The sequence below is a fragment of the Sus scrofa genome, chromosome 6, assembly GCF_054392235.1.
Source record: "Sus scrofa isolate SSC_HxYL_T2T_F1_AM1 chromosome 6, Sscrofa_HxYL_maternal_Yorkshire_Landrace_v2.0, whole genome shotgun sequence".
NCBI lineage: Eukaryota > Metazoa > Chordata > Mammalia > Artiodactyla > Suidae > Sus > Sus scrofa.
The window spans coordinates 52943090-52963213 of record NC_139388.1 but is presented as its reverse complement, the minus strand read 5'-3'; the positions used below and the strand labels follow the sequence as shown (position 1 = coordinate 52963213).

The 20124-nt window shown below is 53.0% G+C and overlaps 1 protein-coding gene across 1 annotated transcript; it reads right to left on the bottom strand.

Moving 5' to 3' along the window:
• Positions 1 to 97: 97 nt before the first annotated feature.
• ITPKC (inositol-trisphosphate 3-kinase C) lies at positions 98 to 18367 on the bottom strand. Its single transcript, XM_003127148.6, has 7 exons — positions 17060 to 18367; positions 12225 to 12324; positions 8602 to 8815; positions 6968 to 7172; positions 5010 to 5111; positions 4397 to 4468; positions 98 to 1556 (listed from the first exon to the last, which is right to left on the bottom strand). The coding sequence occupies exons 1-7, from the start codon at positions 18194 to 18196 to the stop codon at positions 1353 to 1355; spliced, it is 2034 nt and encodes a 677-aa protein (XP_003127196.3). The 5' UTR covers positions 18197 to 18367; the 3' UTR covers positions 98 to 1352.
• Positions 18368 to 20124: the final 1757 nt, after the last annotated feature.

The following is a 20124-nucleotide window of genomic DNA, read 5'->3' as shown; positions in this document are numbered from 1 at the left end:
AGCCCGGCCTCGTCCCCAACCCGTCATTATCTCAGCACCCCACCCAGCGCTAATGCTCGAATGATGAGCTTTGAGCCCACACACCCCAGATGCAAGGTTCCACAAAGGTGACTGTGTTGTTTATTGGGGTGTCGTCATGGGGGAAGGCAGTGAAGTGGTTTTGCCTCTGGTTCCGCAGAGCTGCCCCATCTAACGACTACCTCTCGCGTATAAATAAGTAGAAAGACGGTCAGTAGGGAAGGGCACCCCTCCGCCCTGGAAGACCTTGCTGGAGCTTTGGCTGAAGGGTGGGGGCGGGGAGGCTGTCCTCCCAGAGCCCAGCTTTGTGGGCCAGCAACCCAAAGTCGGGGAGGGGGTGTCCGCCGCACCTCAGGGTGCTGGGATCTTTGGTGTGGACCAGGTGGCCTGCCCGGGGCCTCGGCCGGCAGCCCCACGCACCTGCAGGGCAGGCCTAAGCGGAGCCTTTTCACAGCAGAGGCCAGGGAGGGGGACCTCCCGAGGCGGGCAGCTGACTCCCGAGCCTGCTTTTCCCTTTTCCGTCTGAAAGCCCTTCCAGCCACCGCGGTCGGCTCGCAGGAAGGAGACAGAAAAGGGTAAAGGGAGAGGGAAGACGTCACGAGGTGGAGGCCTAAGTGGTGCCTGTGGCACGAGGTTGTGCTGGTCACAGTGCCGCTTTGGGACGGGGCTGCAGTTGGGGGCGGCAGGGGATCAGCGGCGTCCTCCCAGGAGCAGGGAGGGACCAGGGGGCCAAGGGTGAGCAGGACGGGGGCACCGGGCCCCGCCCAGCAGCGGCAGCTCTCAGGCCAGTCCCGGGTCCTCGGCCTCAGAACCTCATCGGCTTGGAGGGCCCCCGAGCTGAAGAGATGAGACTGTAACGCCCAGGCGGGCGGACGGGGTCCAGGGCCACCTGCATTTGTTCACCACGGAGTTCTGGCTCTCCAGGCCGCGAGGAGCCGGCTTGCAGAGGGAGGGGCCGACGGGGAGGCTGCAATTACAGTCATTCATGCGGTGGCCGCACAAGGTCACGGCTGTCCCCTGCAGCATCTGCACTGTGTTCTTTCAGGGTGCGAGGTTTAGTGTGGCCCCTGTAGCCCGCCGAAGCCTTCCCGGCTGGTCAGAGGAGCCAGCGATGTCCGCTGCTTCTCAACAAGCCCCACAGCACCAGAGGGCAGGTGCTACCTGACCGCCCAGGCCCTCCGATCTTCCACACTGGTTCTGCGTGATGCACGACACAGCCTCTCCCATCCCTGGACTTCGGTCCTCCACAGCCAACCTCAGGCCCCCAGGCATCTTGGGGCCCCTCCAGCCAGGCGGGCACTATCCGATAAATACACCAGGCAGTGGCGAGCGGGTCAGCTCTGGGCCAGGCCCTGGAGGAGGCGAATCATGTTGTCCAGGCCCCAGAGGTAGCCATCCTCTCGGTTGCCCTCGGCCCAGGGCAGCCGGTGGTTGAGGGTCTGGTGGTCGGGTAGGGCCACGGTCTTGCCGAAGTCGATCATCCAGACTTTGGCCAGGCCGGTGTGGTCGTGCACAAAGAGGAGGGAGCTGCCTACCACCTGCAGAGGGAGAGGCAGGAGGTTAGAGGGAGGGCCAGGCGCCAGCCAAGGTCTCTGAGCCATCAGGCAGCTGAACAGGGGGCTGACAGCATGAACTTTGGAGCTGGGCTGCCTGCGTTCAAGTCCTAGCTCTGCCACTTACTGGCAGTCTGGCCTTGGGCAGGGGACTTAACCTCTCCTTATCTCTGTGTCCTCATATACAAAGTGGGAATCGTGGAATAAGAGTTCCAGTTACCTCAAAGGCTGCTGAGCATGTTTTGTTTTTTTTTTTTGGTCTTCTTTCTAGGGCCGCTCCCACAGCATATGGAGGTTCCCAGGCTAGGGGTCGAATCGGAGCTGTAGCCACTGGCCTACACCAGAGCCACAGCCACGCGGGATCCAAGCCTCATCTGCTACCTACACCACAGCTCATGGCAACGCCGGATTCTTAACCCACTGAGAGAGGCCAGGGATCGAACCTGCAACCTCATGGTTCCTAGTCAGATTCGTTAACCACTGCACCGCGACAGGAACTCCCTGAGCATATTATATTATGAATTCATCCATATAAAGCTCTTAGAAGAGTTGCCTGTATAAACAAATGCACCGCAATGTGCATCGGTATCCTTTTTTGAAGCTAGGGTACAAACTCAAATGCCTGCAAGATCCTGAATGGGTCAGAGGAGGCTGGCAAGGATTAAAGGACGTGGACAGTGCCTCCCCTGTGGATGGGGCAGCAACTGCTCAGCCTCAGGGGATTGCAGCTGGTGACCCCAGGCACGTGGCTTCCTTCCTCTGGGCCTCTCCTCAGCTGCAGAACAGGGATGATGGTGACGGCCCCTGCGCCTAGGGTCACTGCAGCACACTCCATGATCCACGGCTCATAAGGTGTCTTAAGATGCTCGGCACACAGTCAGCCCTCGGTACATACTGTGGGTTTTTTTTTCCTTTTTAGGGCCCCACCTGCGGCATATGGAGGTTCCCACGCGAGGGGTCGAATCAGAGCTGTAGCTGCCAGCCTTCACCACAGCCACAGCCACGCCAGATCCTTAACCGGCTGAGGCAGGCTGGGGATTGAACGTGCATCCTCATGGATACTAGTTGGGTTCTTAACCTGCTGAGCCACAGTGAGAACTTCTGTTTTTGGCTGCCCTGTGGCATATGGAGTTCCCAGCCAGGGATCAGATCTGAGCTGAGCTGGGAACTAAGCTGCAGCTGCGGCAACACCAGATCCTTAACCCACTGTGCCAGGCCAGGGATCGAACCTGCCGTCCCAAGATGTGGAGAATCCCACTGTGCCACAGCGGGAATTCCTGTGTTTTGGGGGGGGGGGGTTTGAGGGGGTTTTTTAATTGATTTTTTTTTTCCCATTATAGCTGGTTTCTTCTGTGTCTTTAATTCAGGATTCCTTCCTCTCACCTGACTCCAGGTCTACAAGTCCCTCCCTTTTTCTAGTCGGGTTTCAAACATCACCGCTCTCAGGGCAGGCGAGCAGGCGGCTGTCAGAAGAGGAAGATGCCACCCAATTCTGGGTGGCTCTGGCATATGCCCCAGAGGCCCAGTGTTGCCACATCTCCTACGGTGCCAAGGGAAACTGGAAATTCTGATTTTGGTGCGAACTCTCACATTTTAAATGTTGGCAACTCATTTTTTAAAATGTTAAGTCACCAGGGAGGTGAAATCAAACACAAGGACAGGAAAGATGGGGTTCCCCAGGCCCCCTCTTTGTGACTTGCTTGTAAATAAAGCCCGAAGGCAGTAACAAGGACGGAGGGTGATGTTTGGTGGTAACAAATGTAACAGTAGGAGTTCCCTTTATGGCTCAGCAGTAACGAATCCAGCTAGGATCCATGACGATGCAGGTTTGATCCCTGACCTCGCTCAGTGGGTTACGGATCCAGTGTTGCCCTGAGCTGTGGTGTAGGTTGCAGACACATATGGCTTGGAGCCCGTGTTGCTGTGGCTGTGGCGTAGGCCGACAGCTGCAGCTCCGATTCGACCCCTAACCTGGGAACTTCCATTTGCCACAGGTGGTGGCCCTAAAAAGCAAAACCAAAAACAAATGTGACAGGAAAAGCTGGCACATATGGAGGGCTTACTGTGAGCTGGGCTTTGAGGCTATTAACCCACTTAACCTTCATCACATCCACGAGGCAGGTGCCACTGTGACCCCGTCCTAGAGGGCAAGAGATAGGCCTGTGGAGCCCCTGCCCAGGGTCAGAAGCCTGGGATCCGAACAACACAAGCCAGCCTGACTCCCAAGTCGGTGCTCTTTTCTCTAGTCGGTGATACCAAGAGAAGAGAAGGCGGAGCTCTAGGGGAGGCGGGGCTCCAGAGGGGGCGGGGCTCTAGGGGGGGGAGGTGGAAGAGCTAGGAAACACCACCCCTTCACAGACTTTCTGAGAAGAGGAATGTTTCCAAAGAGACCCAGGCTGCAGAAAGGAGAGGAAAGGGGAAGGGGAGAGCCACCAAACAAGAGACGCAGGGAACAATAATTGTAAATAAATAGGGTTATAAAATAATCACAAGAGCCAGGAGTTTAGTGCACGTCTATACTCCGAAATGGGCTCTGCAAGGAAGGTTGGGAGGAAACTGAGGCCCGAGAGGGGAGGTCACATGCCCAGGGTCAAGGCAGAGGCAGCCTTCGCCCCCAGGCCACCTAGCTGGAGTCTACTCTCCTAAGTCCCTCGTGCTGCCTACCCCTAAAGAAGCAACCATCCCCAAAAGAAGCAAACCCCAAACTCGGGACCTCCTTTTATAGCTTTGGCCTCTGACCCTGCAGGCGGTTTCTCCTGATGGACTCCGACACCCCCACACACACCCACAGGGCCCTCTGTTCCCATGGTGGCCGGGGCTCGCACCTCGTGGGTCTTGAAGAAGGGGGAGCTCTCCAGAGTTTCACGAAGTTCTTCTAGGCGTGCCACGTACTTTCTCTGCGTGTGAGAGGGAGGGTTTCTGGGTTAGCTTAGGGTCTTCACCAGGAGCTCTGACCTCACCCCTCACCCACAAAGGAATGGGCAGACCCCAGCCAGGATGGGATAAGGGGAGCCTCAGGGAAATGGGAGGTGGGTGAGGGGCTGGGCGCATTGGGGTTGATAGATAATAGGAATACCCACAATTCCTAGCAGCTCCTCCCACCAAGAGATGGAGACTTCCATTTAGAATCCGGGCTTTGGCCAATAGAACATGGCAGGAATGATCCTGGCCCTTCTGAGTGCAGCCATCAAGAGGCCTTGCTTTCTCACTTGTTCTCCTGGCCTGCTACTTCCACCATGAGAACAAGCCCAGGCTCGCCTGCTGGATCCAGCCAGGAGCCACGACAGCGAGGCAGCCAACAGACAAGTGGGCATGGCCCTCCTAGACCAGCCAGCTGGCCAAATGTTGAGCAATGCCAACTTCAGCCCAAAGGAAAAGACCGTTGACTTGGGAGGAACAGTGAGGAGCTAAATTTGGGGGCATGGGTGTCCCGCTCACCAGGATTTCGCAGTTCCCATCCACAAAGTCCTCCAACACCTTTGTCACCTGCTCCAGCTTCTGTGTCTTCTTGAAGTTGGTGTTGCAGGTGCCATCGGCTTTCTGCAGGACCAACAGTGTCATGCCTTTTTGTTCCCATGCCAAACACCAGGTAGCCTCAGACACCTCTGGGGGCCACCCACTGGCCTCAAGCCGCAGCTGCTATTCAGGGGAAGCCAGCCCACCTTCCCAGCCCCAAGTCATCCTCCTGAACAACCAGTCTTTCAAGTCTAATCTTGAACGCCCTGGTTGGACCCGTCTAGCCAAGAGGGCTTTGGGGGGAGGTGGATATGGCTTTGATTCAGGGCTCTGCTACTTCCTAGCTAGGTGTAGCTTCCTTTCTAGCTACTTCAGCGAGTCGCTTCACCTGCCTCAGCCTTGGTTTCCTCATCTGGAAAGTGGGAATTGTATTAGCATCTACCTTCTAAAACTGGTATAAGGATTAGAGGATGTGTGTCAATACATGGCACAGTGCCTGGCCCACAGTATGTAAGCACTCAGTAAATGAGATTCATGTTATTTTTTATGTCCACGAGAGGCACAGACAAGCTCCCTGAGTCAATCTGCCATGCCGTGCCCAGTGCCATGGGGTCACTGGTAACATGGAGGTGATAGGACAGGTATGGTCCGATGAGGGAGACAGACGTCGAATAAGATCATCAGAAAGGGAGATAAGAATGATGAAGTACAGGGAGTGAGGAGACGGTAAGGAGAAGGCTCTGATCCTGTAGGATGGAAATCAAGGAGGGCTTCCCGGAAGAAGTGAAATTTGGAAGGAGACAGGAAAACGACTGGGAGCCAGTGAACCAGGGGAAGAGCAGATCTGGCATAGGGAACGGCATGTGCAGAGGTCCTGGGGCAGGAGACAGTGGGACACTTTCAAAGAAATAAAAGTACTTCAGTGTGCTCTCTATAGGGCACTGTAGCATAGAAAAGAAAGGAAGGAAGGAAGGAAGAAAGAAACAACAGAAGGAGGAAGGAAGGAAGAAAGAGAAGAGAAGAAAGGAAGTCTCCCATCCCTCTATGAAATGATACGGAAAACTCTCCAGGACTATGCCACCTTTTGTAAGAAAGAGAGGAAAATTTAGGATATACAACTGCATTTGTTTGTATAGACAGGAAGAAATATAAGAAATTGATAAAGAAGGGGGGGATGGAGGGACAGAATGGGAAGGACAGTAACAAGGCTGGGAGAGAGATTTCTCCTATATACCTTTTTATTTTATATATATATATATATATATATATATATATATATATATATATATATATATATTTTTTTTTTTTTTTTGGCCTCACCCATGGCATGTGGAAGTTCCGGGGCCATGGATAGAACCCACGCCACCGCAACAACCTGTGCCACTGCGGTGACTGTACAAGATCTTTAACCTGCTGTGCCACAAGAGAACACCTATACTGTTATTTTGACATTTTAAGTTGAAGAGCCATTCAAACAATTAGATTTAATTTACAAAAAAAAAAAAAAAAAAAAGAAAGAAAGAAAAAAAAGAAAGATGAAAAAGAAGAAAAGAGAAAAAGTGTTCTCTATGAGGAGGAAAAAGCCTCCCTAGCTGCTGTGTTGGATGATGAATCAGAGGGGGTGAGGACCAGGGCCTGGGAGTCCAGGGAGGCTGAGGGAGGAGAAGTCAGGGCGGGACTAGGATGGGGCTTTGGGGGGGCCCTGGGGACAGGCAAAGAAATCAGGAGCTGCTCAGGCAGACAGAAACACACAGCGTGGTTTCTGATAGACTTGGGCGTGAGAGAGAAGCAGGGCCCCGCCTGCCCGTCTTTCCATCCTCCGAAGTCTCCTGCTCACTCTTGAGATCTTGCTTCTTTCCAGCGCCCTCTGACAGCCCGGTTCCCTGGGACGCTCTGGGTCTTAGCCCTCTAGAAACAGGCTAGCAGCTCCTGGCCCTCACCTTGATGCCCTCGATCCGGAAGCCCAGGGTGGAGGTGGAGCTCATGGTCTCCCTCCACTGCATGTAGCGGGGCTTGGTGACTGCACCCTGGGCATGTTCCTCGGGGGTGGGGGCCCCGGGGTCCACAGCCACCATCTTCTCATACATGTCCTTCCGAGGCCGGGGCCGTTCTCGTGCCTTCGCCAGCTCCTCCTCCAGGTAGGTCCTGGGAGACACAGGGTGTAGCAAAGGAAATTATGAAGAACAAAGCTGGAGGACGGATACTCCCTGATAGCAGGGCATGTTATAAAACGACAGCATGGCACAGGAATAGACAAATAGATCAATGGACCAGAACAGAGTCCACAAACTGACACACACACATGTACGTTCGCCCAGTTTATGATAGAGAACGCACTGAAGTTCAGTGGGGAAAGGAAGTCTTTTCAATAAGTGATGCTGAGTGGATAGACGGAGGGAAAAACCACCTCGATCCCTACCTCACGCCTTATATAAAACTGAATTCTTGATTGATGCAGATCTAAACGTGAATGTTAAAAGTTGTGGAAGAAATCGTAGGAGAGGCTCTTGGAGTAGGCAGATTTCTTAAATACAAAGCTATTAACCATGATGGAAAAAATTGACAAACTGTCCTGAAGTAGGTACGTCTGTTTATCAAAAGACATTCTTAAGAGAGTGAAATGGGAGAGTTGGAGAATATATGTGTGCATTTCCAGCAAAGGACTTGTATCTAGAATACTTAAAGAATTACAAGTCTTTTTCGTTTTTTCTTCTTTTTTTTTTTTTTAGCCATACCCATAGCATGTGGAAGTTCCCAGGCCAGGGATCAAACCTGCACTACAGCAATGATCTGAGCTGTTGCAGTGACAAAGCTGGATCCTTAACCCACTGCATCACAACGGAAATCCCAAGAATTACTAATCTTTTTAACAAAAGGGCAGCCCAGGAGTTCCCATTATGGCTCAGTGGAAACAAACCCAAATCCATAAGAAGGTGGGCTTGATCCCTGGCCTTGCTCAGTGGGATAAGGGTCTGGTGTTGCCAGAAACATTAAAATGGGCACTTTTCTTTCTTTCTTCCTTCCTTCCTTCCTTCCTTCCTTCCTTCCTTCCTTCCTTCCTTTCTTTCTTTCTTTTTTATTTTTGCCTTTTTAGGGCTACACCTGAGGCATATGGAGTTTCCCAGGCTAGGAGTCAAATCGGAGCTGTAGCTGCCAGCCTACACCACAGCCACAGCAACACCAGATCCAAGCTGTGTCTGAGACCTACATCACAGCTCACAGCAATGCTGGATCCTTAAATTACTGAACAAGGCCAGGGATCCAGGGATTGAACCTGTGTCCTCATGGATACTGGTCAGATTTGTTTCCACTGAGCAACGACAGGAACTCCTAAAATGGGCACTTTTCAAAAGATTTCTGAGTGGCCAATCAATGCTCAACTTTTTTTTTTTTTTTTTTTTTTTTTTTTTTTTTAGCTTTTTAGGGCCACACCTGTGGCATATGGAAGTTTCCAGACTAGGGAACTGCTGTGGTGCAGGTTCGATCCCTGGCCTGGGCACTTCCACATGCCATGGCACAGCCAAAAACAGAAAAGTTCGCCCTGACCCTCCACCGTGGCTGGCCCGGAACTGACCTGCTGCCCATCTTGCAGTCCATGATGGAGGGGCTCTCAAAGTCCGCTAGGAGGTCTTCCATCTGGTTGAAGGCCTGGCCATCCCGCTGCACCATGCCGTAGTAGGCTGGTACGAAAGGCCGCAAGGGGTCCCGCATCAGCTGCTCCAGGCTTCGCTGCTCACACTGACAGAAACGCTTTAGAATCCAACCATCCTCTCCTGCTTGGAAGTTCCCTAGGAGCAGCAGTCAAGAGAGGGTCAGAAACTGCTTGAGCAAGAGAATCCCCCCATTTCCTCAGGGGTCAGACCCCGGCCGCCATCGTCTGGCCAGACACTTCTGCAGTACTTTATCTCCTTCCCTGCAACACTCAAAATTTTGGCCAGGGGTGGTGAAGGAAGGGCCTGTGTCTGCATCTTGTTTAAACAGAGTCCAGGAGTTCCTGTCGTGGTGCAGCAGAAATGAATCCAATGAGGCACCACGAGGTTTTGGGTTCAATCCCTGGACTCGCTCAGTGGGTTAAGGATCCGGACTTGCCATGAGCTGTGGGGTGGGTCGCAGACGCAGCTTGGATCCTGCATTGCTGTGGCTGTGGTGTAGGCCAGCAGCTGCAGCTTCGATTGGACCCCTAGCCTGGGAACCTCCGTATGCCACAAGTGCAGCCCTAAAAAGCAAAATAATAATAATAATAATAACATAAAATAAACAGAGTCCTGTTCAGAGCACCCTGTGTTCTCATTTGTTTTGTAATTTTAGATTATGAGCTCATAATTGGCTGTGGGAATTTTTGTGAGCTCTGAGTCAAGAGCATGACTCTACAGAGTAGATTTGCATTTGCTCCTGCCTAGAATCCCAGCGTGCTAACAACCAGGGCCTTGTTTTTTTTTAAGTTAATTTACAAATCTCACATTTCCTGAGCCATGCAGATAATGTTGATTAGAATTACAAATTCTTATTGAGGCATACTGTCTTTTCAGATTCTATTTTCCTTTTTTAATTTTTTCTTTTGTCTTTTTTTTTTTTTTTTTTTTTTTTCCATTTCTAGGGCCACTCCCACGGCATATGGAAGTTCCCAGGCTGGGGGTCTAATCAGAGCTGCAGCCACCGGCCTACACCACAGCCACAGCAACACAGGATCCGAGCCGTATCTGCGACCTACACCACAGCTCACAGCAATGCCGGATCCTTAACCCACTGAGCAAGGCCAGGGATTGAACCTGCAACCTCATGTTTCCTAGTTGGATTCGTTAACCACTAAGCCATGACAGGAACTCCCAGATTCTATTTTCAAAAGACGGTTCCCACAGAAGCTCCCATCCCACATACTCGGCTAGAATTTTAACACTCCCATCAGGAAGTGGAATCTAATTCTTCTCCCCTGGAATCTGAGAGGACTTATGGCAGAAGCACCACTGTGAGTTCAGAGCTTAAGCCGTAAAAGGAGAAGCAGCTTCCACTTTTTTTTTTTTGCTTTTTTAGGGCCGCATCCCCAGCATATGGAGGTTCCCAGGCTAGGGAACAAATCGGAGCTACAGCTGCCAGCCTACACCAGAGCCACAGCAACACCAGATCTAAGCCACATCTGCGACCTACACCACAACTCATGGCAATGCCAGATCCTTAAGCCACTGGGTGAGGCCAGGGATCAAACCCGAAACCTCATGGTTCCTAGTTGGATTTGTTTCCCCTGCACCACAACAGGAATTCCGAAGCAGCTTCCACTTTGTTGGCAGAGCCACTTGCCTTTGCCGTCCTGAGTTACCATGTAAGAAATCTGACTATTCTGAGGCCACCATGCTGTGAGGGAAGCCCAAGCAGCTACACGGAGACGTGCAGACAGGCTTTCCAGTGGGCAGTCCCAGCTGAGAACCAGGCAATAGCCCCCAGCAACTGCCAGGCATGTGAATGAATGAACTTGCAGCCTTTGAGTTGTCCTAGCTGACTTTCCAACTACCTCAGAGCAGCAACAAGCCACTCCTGCCAGGCCCTGTATGAATTTCTAACCCATGAGTACAATAAAAATAGTTGTTTTATTCCACTAGGTTATTTTTTTTTAAACCACCACTAAGTTTTGAGTTTTCCATTGTTGATTTTGTTAAACTCAGCAATAGTAACTAAAATACATACAGATGGCAGACCTGTGTTTACAGTTTTGGCAGGGGCTTTGCCTTTCTCTGACTCAGATCTAAGGTCGAACAGGCAGGTAAGTTCCCTTCCTGCCTCCTTTTGCTGGTGGGTACAGTTTCTCTACTCCAGCCCACTGGCTGTTAATATAAACAAAGTATTTTTGGAACCCAGACAAGCTCACCTTTATGTATTATTATCTACGGCTGCTTTTGCGCTGCAACAACAGCATTCAGTAGTTATATCTATAACCTAGCCCTTCACCAAAAATGCTGCGTACTAGGTTGTGCTACTATGTGCTAAAGACATTGTGCTATGTCCTGGGGAAACATCATTATAACTGCTTTTTTTTTTTTTTTTTTTTTGCCATTTTTTGGGCCGCTCCCGCGGCATATGGAGGCTCCCAGGCTAGGGGTCGAATTGGAGCTATAGCTGCCAGCCTATGCCAGAGCCACTGCAACGCGGGACCCGAGCCGTGTCTTCAACCTACACCACAGCTCACGGCAACGCCGGATCCTTAATCCACTGAGCAAGGCCAGGGATTGAACAAGAAACCTCATGGTTCCTAGTCAGATTGTTAACCACTGCGCCACAATTAACTCCTATAACTGCTCTTTATTAGGGGCCTACTCTGCTCTGGACACAGTGCAAGGACAGAGACTGGTAACTGCCATTTATGAGGGGCCTATCTCTCAATCTCGGATTACATTGTTCTTTTTAGGGCTGCACCCGAAGCATATGGAAGTTCCTGGCCTGGGGTCGAATCAGAGCTGCAAGGCCAGGGATCTAACCCACATCCTCACAGAGACATCAGGTCCTAAACCCACTGAGCCACAAGAGGAACTCTTGATACACTTTTTTTTTTTGTCTTTTTTAGGGCCGCATCTGCAGCATATGGAGGTTCCCCGGCTAGGGGTCCAATCGGAGCTGCAGCTGCCAGCCTATGCCACTGTCACAGCAACTCAGGATCTGAGCCGAGTCTGTGACCTACACCATAGCTCACAGCAACACCGGGTCCTTAACCCACTGAGCAAGGCCAGGGATCCAACTCGCATCCTCATGGATCCTAGTCGGGTTCCTTAACCACTGAGCCACAAAGGGAACTCCACTTGATATACAGTTTTATTTAGCCCTTTGGTTTACCCTCCAAGGAAGGTATGATGATCTCATATTACAGATGAGGTTACTGAGGCCCAGCGAGAGAAAGAACTTGCCCGATGGCGCCATCCACAAATAAAGAGCAGAATGAGGGTCTGAGCCCTGGCTCTTCCACCCTCATGGATTAAGATGTGCCCCCCTCCCCGCGACATGGGGATAACAGGGACCAGCCCTCCGCCTGGATATTGGAATGGCCTGGCCCGGGCCTAAGCACGTCCCATACCAGCCGCGTGAGCTGCAGGCTGTCAGCAAGCGCGTTCGACAGATGGGGAAACTCAAGGACCAAGAGCAAGCCCTTCGCCAGCGCAGGCATCTCTGGGCCGCCCTGCCAGGCCTCCGCCCCCCTTCTCCCCCTGCTCTCACCGGAGTGTCCAGACAACTGGACCCAAGGGTAGTGTTTGCGGAAGGAGACCACGAAGGGCGAAGACTTCAGCACGGTCTTCAGCTTCCTCCATGGTTTGTTCTGTGGGGCAGAGAGGGTAGGGTCAGGTCCGAGGCCAAGGATGGAGGGAGATGGGGTGGCTGCCAAGGGAGGGAAGCCAGAGGGACCTGGGGGTCCTTCCAGGACCAGGGGGCTTCCCGGGCTCACTGGTCCCCAGCTTGTTGGGGTGAGCGGAGCCCACTTCCTTCAGCAGACACAAGCTCCCCAAAGGCCTCAGCAAAGGCAGAGAAGAGCCTCTGTTCATGTGTCTCGGGTCTGTTATCACTTTGTTGCTGTGTCTTTTGTCCCTCTCCAAGGAGTAAAGATGGGCAAGGTTTGCTGCCGTCCCCAGCAACCCCCAAGTCCTCCCCTTGACAGACACACCCCAAAACGTGGAGGCTGCTGTCCCTGAATGAGGTCAGACCTTCCAGGGAAAATGACAGAGGCAGGCGGCGATGGATGGAGGCTGAACCACAGGAGACAGAAGCAGAGACTGATGACAGAGACAGAGAGATAGGGACAAAGATGGGGACTGCAGCAATCATGACAGCTGCTCACCAAACAGCTCCAGCCCATCCCCCTTCCAGGGACAATCCTGCCCTCGTTCTTTGCTTTTTTTTTTTTTCCCTTTGCTCTTAGTGCTGCACCCGCGACATAGGAAGGTTCCCAGGCTAGGGATCAAATCAGAGTTGTCACTGCTGGTCTACACCACAGCCACAGCAACGTGGGATCCGAGCTGCATCTGCGACCTACACCACAACTCACGGCAACACTGGATCCCCGAGCCACTGAGCAAGGCCAAGGACTGAACCCACATCCTCATGGATACTAGCTGGATTTGTTTCTGCTGAACCACAGTGGGAACTCCCAACCCTGCCCTCTTGAACTTAGCTTTGGCCAATGAGATGTGAGCAGACGTGTCACTTTAGGCCTTAAAGCCAACAAGTGACTCTCCCTGCTCTTTTCTCTATCATCGAGGGGTGGCAGGCTGTGGGAAGAGAAAGAGGCTCAGTGAAGACAGCATGGTGCAGGGCCTCCCCATCCACACTGACCCAAGGTCAATGTGAAGTATGAACCCAAACTATCCTTTGTTGCTCCAAGACACTGAGCTTGGGGGGTTGTTTCTTATGACATCAAATCCTGACCTCTTCCGACTGACACAGAGATAGGCACGCAATTACTAGACGAGAAAGAAAGAAAGAAAAACAGAAAGGGTGACACAGATACAAAGTAATGACAAAGAAAGAAAAAGAAAGAGGGAGTTCCCGTCGTGGCTCAGTGGTTAATGAATCCAACTAAGAACCATGAGGTTGTGGGTTCGATCCCTGCCCTTGCTCAGTGGGTTAAGGATCTGGCGTTGCCGTGAGCTGTGGTGTAGGTCGCAGATGCGGCTTGGATCCCGAGTTGCTGCGGCTCTGGCGTAGGCCGGCGGCTACAGCTCCGATTAGACCCCTAGCCTGGGAACCTCCATATGCCACAGGAGTGGCCCAAGAAATGGCAAAAAGACAAAAAAAAAAAAAAAAAAAAGAAAGAAACAAAAAATCAAAGAAAAAGAAAGAGAGCAAGAGTGAGAGCGAGATAGAAGGAGGGAGAGGGAACGCACAACAAAAAATCAGAGAAGCAAACAGAAGACAAAGATTTAGTTATATCACGTTGACTCAACCAAGAGCTTCTTGAGACCTGGCGAGTGCCCGATTCACTGCACACGCACCCACACGCACACGCATGCTCCGCTCCAAGCACACAGCAGGACCTTAGCCAGGACTGAGAGAGTGGAGAGAAAAAAGCTGAAGGGCTCATCTCCCTCAACCCTGGGATCAAGGCCCCGTTCTCTCCCACCCCCTAGAGCCCAGCTACCTATCGGACATTGGAACTGATGGTGGGAAGGACATACAGAGGCAGGAAGGGCTATTCCCTCCCCTCTTCAGCTGCCAGCCGGTGGAAAGGAGGTGATGAATAAAGGTTCCTGTTTACTAAGCACCTGGAACATTCCAGGCACAATGACAAAGGCTTAGTGTGCCACAGCCTACTTAATCCTAAAAATACAAACCCAGGAGGATTGTGGACTGTGTTACAGAAGAGGAAACAGAGACTCAGAGGGGCGAACTCACTTGCCTAAATCACACAGCACAGAGCTGAGGTTCTAGCTCTGGTCTGACTCCACTGCCCTGGGCTTATCCACTACAGCTCTGCTAGACTACAGGCTTTAAGGGCAGGGACTGGGGTTGTCCTGGTTACAACTCTGTCCCCAGCCATGGCCTAACACACAATTGCTGCTCCAAAAATGTTGCTTGGGTTGCAAGAAGTTGATTGAACCTGTCTTCCTTTTTCCTTTTCTTTTACCAGCCACACCTGCAGTACATGGAAGTTCCCAGGCCAGGGGTTGAATCTGAGCTGCAGCTGAGGCCTAAGCCACAGCCACTGCAACACCAGATCCAAGCTGAATCTGCAACCAGGACTGCAGCTTGCGGCAATGCCAGATCCTTAACCCGCTGAACAAGGTCAGGAACGGAACCTGCATCCTCATAGAGACAAAGTCAAGTTCTTAACCCACTGAGCCACAACAGGAACTCCCTGTCTTTTTTTCTTTTTCTTTTTAAAATCATAAGTTGAGTCAGTACCCTCTCTCTTCTCTTTCTTTTCTTAGATCTAATGGTTAACCTGGGCTTTCTGAAATGGTTTCATTACAGCTGCAACTCACATGACCCCCTCCTCCAAGAAGCCCTCTCTGATACCCCAGGTCTTGCCAGTCACCTTTTCTGGACTCCCACAGCCCTCCAGTTTCCCCCCCGCCCCCCCACCCCCAGCCCTGACCACTCTGAGCTGTCACTGTCTGGTGAGGGGTCTGTCTCCTCCACCGGCCTGGGAGCTCCATGCAGGCAGTATCTGGGTCACTGCTGTGTTCCAAGCAAAGCCACTTAGGGCCAAAGACGTAGCAGAGACTCAGGGACGGCTGTCCGATTCAGAGGACAGGATGGATGTGAGAAGGAAGGAGAGGAGGAAGAAAGCAGCTGGGCCTTTAAGGTCAGATGGGATTTCAAAATGAAGCGAGAAGGAAGCGAGGGGTATTCTGAGCGGTGGGAACAGCTTGAGCAATGAGCGGAGGCAGGACAGCAGCAGGGTGTTCGGGGAACAGCGTGTACTTCGGCTTCTTGCAGAAGGGGTCAGGAGGGGAGAAGGGAAGCTGAACGTCAGAAGGAGCCTGGAGACAGGAAGCTCTGAATACAGGACTGAATTCCTGATTGCTATCAGGAAGGCCCTCGGGAGCCACAGAAGACTCTGGAGCAGGGAGCTTTCAATAAGAGTGGTGCCCTGAAGGCAGATTCTGGAAAGAGGAGGAAAAACTGGAGACAGAGGCTGGGATGGAAGGCAAGTCAGGGATGGATCCACACCCTGCAGGGCTTAAAATGACTGGGTTTTCAACTCAGCCAGAGTTAGAATCTGGACCAGACCTGGCCACCTCTAAGCAGGTGACCTCACCTCTCTAGGCCTCAGTTTCCTCTCTGTGAAATGGAGATAAGACCCAATGAGTTAATGTGGGGAAAGTGCCTGCTCTTCAGTAAGGGTTTGAATCTCAGCTCCGTGTCTTCCAAGATCTGAGACTCTGGTCAAGTCTCCATGCCTCAGTTTCCCCATCTATCAAAGGGGGATAATAGGAGCTACCTCATCGGGCTGCTGTGAAGACAAAATGAGTTAATATGAGCTAAGAGCTTTAGCACAGGGCTGGGCACCAGCAAGTGACCGTGGTTATTTTTGTTTCTCCGTTCACTCCAGCTCGGCTGTTCTGAGATGCCCAGGAGCTGAGGGAGTAGGTGGAGAGAAGAGAGATGGCAGAGGGCCCCAGAGGGTCAGCACCTGGGCTCCGGGACAGGCAGGTTGAGGCAGGTCTGTCTCTTACATCTGCGGCCACATGTGTGAGCGCGTTCCTAGGGCAAGCATGTGGGGTGAGGGGGGCTCAGGACAGACTCCAGCCAGGGGCCCCGGGACAAAGGGAGGACCCAGCAATCTGCCCCACGGGAGGCTCTCACGCCTGTCTCCGCTCTGACCTGCCCTTCTTGAACCTGCCTTGCCGGTCGTCCTGATTCACCAGAGGGGAACCGCACCCAGGCTGGGGGTGAGGGTGGAGGACGTAAACAAGAGTCTGCAGGAGCACCCTGGGGAGCTGGGGGGCAATGCAATGGGGAGATGGGACGATCCCTCGCGAGGCAGTGGGAGGATGGGGTCCCCTAGCACTTTGGGTTCACGCAGCCCGCTGAGAATCTGGTAAAAGCTGGAAGCTCACTCCCTACAAAAGTGAATGAACTAAGAGGTGGTGAAGGCTGGTGACCCCTTCAAGCAGCTACTGGCCCGAGACTAAGCGAGGTGGAGTAGAAAGTGCACACTTTCTGTCTCCCTATACTAGTGCTCTTTAGAGTTTGGGGTCACAGACTGTCCAGAGGGTCCAAGAGAAGTCAGAGACCTTTGCTGCAAAAATGTGTGTATACACACGGAAACACACAATTTCAGGGGTTCCTGGGTACCACGAAGTCGGCTGGTGGCCATCCATGTTACACCCCAGGACTGGAGGCGTAGGCTGGGGGAAAGGAGAGAATTAGGAAGGGGGAGAGGGTGCCTGGAGAGGGTTAGTGACCCTGCTGTCAGAGGGAAGAGGTCAGTGGATGGAAGGGGTGCCTGGAGACGAAAGCTGGTGGAGTTGCAGAGAACTTTTCAAAGGAAAGGCAGGGGGAATCTGGGATCTGTGGGGATGTGGCTGAAGGGCAGGATGGGTCCCACTCACCCCAGACCTGTCCTCAGGGTCGCTGGTACCTCCACCCCCGGCCACCACATCGTCCTCAGACTCGTCGAAAGAGGAGGCGGAGGAGAAGCCACCACTGCCCCCCTCAACCCGGGAGGGGGGTCCCACTGGCTGAGCCTCGGGCTCAGGGGTTTCGGGAGTGATGATGAGGCGGGGCACGGGAGTCAGGGGGCTACACTCCAGGTGAGAGTACTGGTGAGTCACCAGCTCCCCGTGTTCTGGTTCCTCTAATGAGCCATCTTGGTTGGCCTCCCCAAGGCAGTCTGTCCCAGGCTCTGTCTGGGATCCATGAGTATCTTGGGCCTGGGGACCATCAGTGCCAGACTGTGTCCAGAAGCCATCAGTAGTTTGTGGTGTTGGGAAACCATCAGTGCCAAGCTGTTTCCAGGCTGTTTCATTATCCTGTTGTATCTGGGAACCATCAGTATGCAGCTCTGTCCAGGAGTCTTCAGTATCCTGCTGTGTCCTGGAGCCATCAGTGTACAATTCTTTCCAAGAGCCAATGGCACTTGGCTCTGTTGAGCGAGGAGCCCCTTCTGGCTGAGTCCCAACGCTGGACCTGTTCTGGTGGGTCCTGAGGTTTTCAGTCCCGGGCTTGACCCTCTCTGGCTGGATCTGTGACCCATGTATTTCTAGGTCTGTCCAGGGCCCATCAACCCCTGGCTGTTTCCAGAGGTGAGCCCTCTCTGGCTGAGGCTGGAGATCGAAGCTGTGTGCATCAGTCCATAAGCCATCTGTCCTAGTCTCTGTCCAGGCACCGGCTGTCTCCAGCGCTGGTTGTGTCCGGAGGATGGACCTGCCTGGCTCCGTCTTTTGGCTGGGCCGCACCGTCTTCGCTCCTAAGCCAGCTGCTTCAGGCTCAGCCTGTCCGTCAGTCCCCGACTCAGGCCCGAGGCCGGCCCTCTCGGGCTTGGTGTGAAGGTTGGACCCCTCGGCCTCGGCCCGGGGCCCGCCTCGCTCCGGCGGCCCGGCCGGGCCTCCAGCGCCGGGCCCAGGTCGCTGCTGCCCAGGCTGCCGCCGCCGCCCCCCTCGCGGCGCCGCCAGTCCCATGCGGGCCGCCCCCGGCAGCGCCCCGGCCTGCACCTCGCTCAGGCTTCCCCGGCACGGGCAGCGCCTCATGCCCGCTCCCTCGGCTCGGGCTTTGACGGACTCGGCCCCTCCTGCCCCTTTAAATCCCGCGAGGGGTGTGGCTGGGGAGCCCAGACTCGCAGGTTCCGGCCCACGGAGCTCCAGCGCGCCCAACCACACAAGGGTTAACCGATACTCTCCCCCCGCCTCCCAGGGAAAGCCCCGAAGCCCCGCCTTGCCGGACGTGACGTAAGGGGACGAGCCTTGCGTAGCCCCTCCCATCTCCACTGGGGAGGGCGGACTTAGGGCGCCTGCAGCCCGTCCAGATCGAGTCTGGGGTTCTGGTGTCCTTTCTGTGGGCCAGTGGGACTCATTGCTACACCCTCTACACCCTCGCAATTACTGCAACCTCCTTTCACCTTCGAGTGACTAATTCCTGCCGATGAGCCCAGCAGCGCACCCAGTCTTCACGCAGCGTCAGGGAAGGGCTTTCAGAGCGTTGGGAATTCCACTTGCGTGGGTTCGAGACACGCGTCTGCCAGTTCCCAGCCTTGATACCTTAAGCGAGTGACTTCCGCTCCCAGACCCCGCCGCAGCCCCAGAGTCAACTTTCTCACCTTTAAAATGATACATTATTTTATTGTGTTGAGAAATTGTTCAATGTCGTAAAAGCCAATCACTTAAAATTTTTTTGAGTTCAGTCCTGATGCAGTGGAAACGAATGCGACTAGGAACCATGACGTTGCGGGTTCCACCCCTGGCTTCACTCAGTGGGTTAAGGATCTGGCGTTGCCATGAGCTGTGGTATAGGTCGCAGATGCAGCGTGGATCCCGCGTTGCTGTGGCATAGGCCAGAGGCTGCAGCTCCGATTCAACCCCTAGCCTGGGGACCTCCATCTGCCACGGGTGCGGCCCTAAAAGGACCAAAAAAAAAAAATTTTTTTTTCTTTAAGGGCTGGGCTCGCTGCATATGGAGGTTCCCAGGCTAGGGGTGGAATCTGAGCTTCAGCTGCTGGCCTGTGCCACAGCCGCAGCAATGCAGGATCTGAGCCACGTCTGAGACCCACACCACAGCTCATGGCAATTCCAGATTCTTAACCCACTGAGCAAGGCCAAGGATTGAACCCACATCCCATGGACACTAGTCAGATTGGGTTCCATTTTAAGAGTCAATCAGGGAGTTTCCCTTGTGGCTCAGCAGCCAGATTAGTATCCATGAGGATGCATGTTGCTGTGGCTGTGCCAGGCCAGCAGCTGCAGCTTCTATTAGACCACTAGCCTGAGAACTTCCATATGCCCCTAAAAAGCAAAACAAAACAAACAAACAAAAACACTAATCACTTTTACCAAATGGGAAATTGAGGCCCAGAGCAGTGAAAGAATTTGTCTAAGGTCTGGAGTTCCCGTTATGGCTCGGAGGTAACGAACCCCACTATCATTCATGAGGACAAGAGTTCGATCCCCGGCCCTGCTCAGTTTGCTAAGGATGTGGCATTGCTGTGAGCTGTGGCAGACTCAGATCTGGCGTGGCTGTGGCATAGGCCCACAGCTGTAGCTCTGATTCGACCCCTGGCCTGGGAACTTCCAAGTGCCACCGGTACAGCCCTAAAAAGAAAAAAAAAAAAAAAAAAAAAAAACCTAGAAGTTGTCTAAGGTCAAATGAGGTTAAATGAGGGGCAAAGCCAGGGTCTTAATCACTGAAGCTAGAATGCTTGGTCTCAAATCCTATCTCCAACAAGAGACTTAACTCTTCTGAGCCTCATTTTCCACATCAGTAAAAGGGTTTGTCATGGGGATTTTTATTTATTTACAGCAGCATTTACTTTTGTGTCCTGGCTTTGTGTCAGGTGCTGTATTTACCTTTTTTTTTTTTTTTTTTTTGCTTTTTAGGACCACACCTACAGCGTATGGGGGTTCCCAGGCTAGGGGTCCAATCAGAGCTACAGCTGCCGGCCTATACCACAGCCACAGCAACACCA

Coding starts and splice junctions, on each gene's coding strand:
- ITPKC (XM_003127148.6), bottom strand. CDS start 18,196: ATGAGGCGCTGCCCGTGCCGGGGAAGCCTGAGCGAGGTGCAGGCCGGG. Junction 5,112..6,967: donor TCCGGATCGAGGGCATCAAG/GTGAGGGCCAGG, acceptor TTGGTCCTGCAG/AAAGCCGATGGCACCTGCAA. Junction 4,469..5,009: donor ATGGGAACTGCGAAATCCTG/GTGAGCGGGACA, acceptor TCTCACACGCAG/AGAAAGTACGTGGCACGCCT.